Source organism: Tribolium madens, unplaced genomic scaffold, assembly GCF_015345945.1.
Source record: "Tribolium madens isolate multiple individuals breed KSU strain unplaced genomic scaffold, Tmad_KSU_1.1 Scaffold_3;HRSCAF=73;Tcas5.2_LG2, whole genome shotgun sequence".
Lineage (NCBI taxonomy): Eukaryota > Metazoa > Arthropoda > Insecta > Coleoptera > Tenebrionidae > Tribolium > Tribolium madens.
In genome coordinates, this window is record NW_025401006.1 from 13,606,370 (window position 1) to 13,608,413 (window position 2,044).

A 2,044-nucleotide genomic window follows, 5' to 3' on the forward strand; every position below is an offset into this window, starting at 1 on the left:
TATAGGATGTAATTTTGATAGTGATTATCGTATATTTGCTGATGATCTTAAGATATTTAGAAAGGTTTCGGAATCTCGTGACATGTCTGTACTACAATCTGATTTAAATAAGTTACAAGACTGGTGTGCAAATAACAAAATGTTTTTAAATGTTGAAAAGTGTCAGTCTATTGTTTTCAGCAGGAAAATCTCTCCAACCCTACCGAATTATTTTATTAATAGTACAAAAATTACAGTAAAACAGTCTGTGAGAGATTTAGGTATATTACTTATAGTAAATTAACTTTTATTCAACACCTTGAATTTATCATTTGTAGAGCTAATAAGGCACTTGGCTGCATAAAACGTTATTGTCGTGAGTTTAGAAATTTTAATTCCATCAAAATGCTATTTGTTTCAATCCTCGAATATGGTTCGATAATCTGGAATCCACATTACAAAATTCATGTTGGTAGGCTTGAAGCAATACAGTTAAAGTTTTTTAAATATATAAAATGGTTGCTGCCTTATTATGTCCAAGATGATTACAATATTTCATTAAATTATTTGTCTCTTTCTACACTTGAAATTAGAAGAAGATATCAAGCTTTATGTTTTGTTTATAAACTTTTAAATAATTTGATGAATGATACTTCAATACTAAATTTAATTAATTTTCACGTTGCACAGTATAATAGCAGATCAAACCAATTATTCAAAATTTCGTTTGCACATAATAATTATCCATTTAATTCTCCTAAATGATCTTTTAAGAATTTGTAACATGTACAGTGTCAAGTTGGACTTTTTTAATTTTAAAACCTTTAATAGCTTTAAGTGTTTTCTGAAAGTTTCTTTGAGTTAGTCATTTTGTATTCTTTAATTATATTTATATGTTGCTTGTTTTCTATTATAATTTTATTATTACTTAATGTAAAGGATATTACCGTTAAATAAAGTTAAAAAAAGTAGATTGATACGAAATTATATAATTAATTACAAATTAATTAATTTGGGTTTTTGTTGTGTGAGATATGAAATGGTGAAAGTGGATTTGTTCGATTTGCGAAAAATGGGTCAGAAAGCGACCCTCTTTCGTGCCTCTCCCCTAGGGTACACACCCCCTTTTTGACATTAGCGAAATTCCTTACCTGCAACTCGGGATGATTATTGTCCTTGTGTGTAGCAGCACGTATAACACCAGCTCTCCACCCCCACTCACTGATTTTACCAACTTTTAATTTGGTAAAACCACTCACTGATAAAAAACGTTTCCCCACAATCTCCTCCCGACATTTGTATGCCATCGTACATCACAATTAACACTTAACAACAATTAGCTTTGTTGATGCACAACATTTATTAATAATTTTTTTCTCAACATTTATTTTCTCCCGTTTGATTTTTTTTTTAAATTTTTGAAATCGACTTGGTAGCGCCGCGCAATTCAACGCATGTAAAGATTTTCAATCTCGCTGTGGCGGACCGGCTAGGCCGACCTCAAAGAAACCTCTCGCTTGGGATCGTGGAGGCGTCGGCTTAGGTCGCCTCTTGCTCGCACACATCCACCACGAGGACCAACAACTCCTCGAAGTGTAACTCCATCTCTGATGGTAAACCAACATTGCCGAAACGCCGACAGGGAGCAGCGCTGGTCTGAACGCCGACAGAGACATCTCCGAACGCAAACCTGGACTATATCTAAATATTCCAGTTTTTCTATGGAAAATAGGTAAAATCATTTCCGGGCAAACCGGATGTTTGCAGAACATGTCTTTTCGAGATCGCTAAAACACAAAAAATGCAAAATTAAGCTTGAAATGTGTTATTTTTGCATGTTTCAATGCAATTTGAGCGGTTTTTTTTGAAAAAATTAGAAAAAAGTTTATCAAGATGGGGTAAAAAATTGTAAAATTAAGCTTAYAATCTGTTATTTTTTCTTATTTTATAGAATTTAGAGCGTTTRCTATAAAATACAAAAGATTTTGTCAAAAGAAGGTAAAAAATTACAAAATTAAGCCTGTCAAGTCCCAATTTTGCTTACTTAATGAATTTTGAGCATTTT

The 2,044-nt window shown here is 32.3% G+C and overlaps 1 protein-coding gene across 1 annotated transcript in view; it reads right to left on the reverse strand.

Annotated features, from left to right (window-relative positions):
- Nucleotides 1-1,486, reverse strand: part of LOC123007905 (lysine-specific demethylase 3A) — a 109,739-nt gene extending 108,253 nt beyond the window's left edge. Inside the window, exon 1 of the mRNA XM_044403408.1 lies at nucleotides 1,131-1,486. Within this exon, the coding sequence (XP_044259343.1) occupies nucleotides 1,131-1,286 (156 nt within the window). The 5' untranslated portion in view covers nucleotides 1,287-1,486. The remainder of the gene's footprint in view (nucleotides 1-1,130) is intronic.
- Nucleotides 1,487-2,044: the final 558 nt, after the last annotated feature.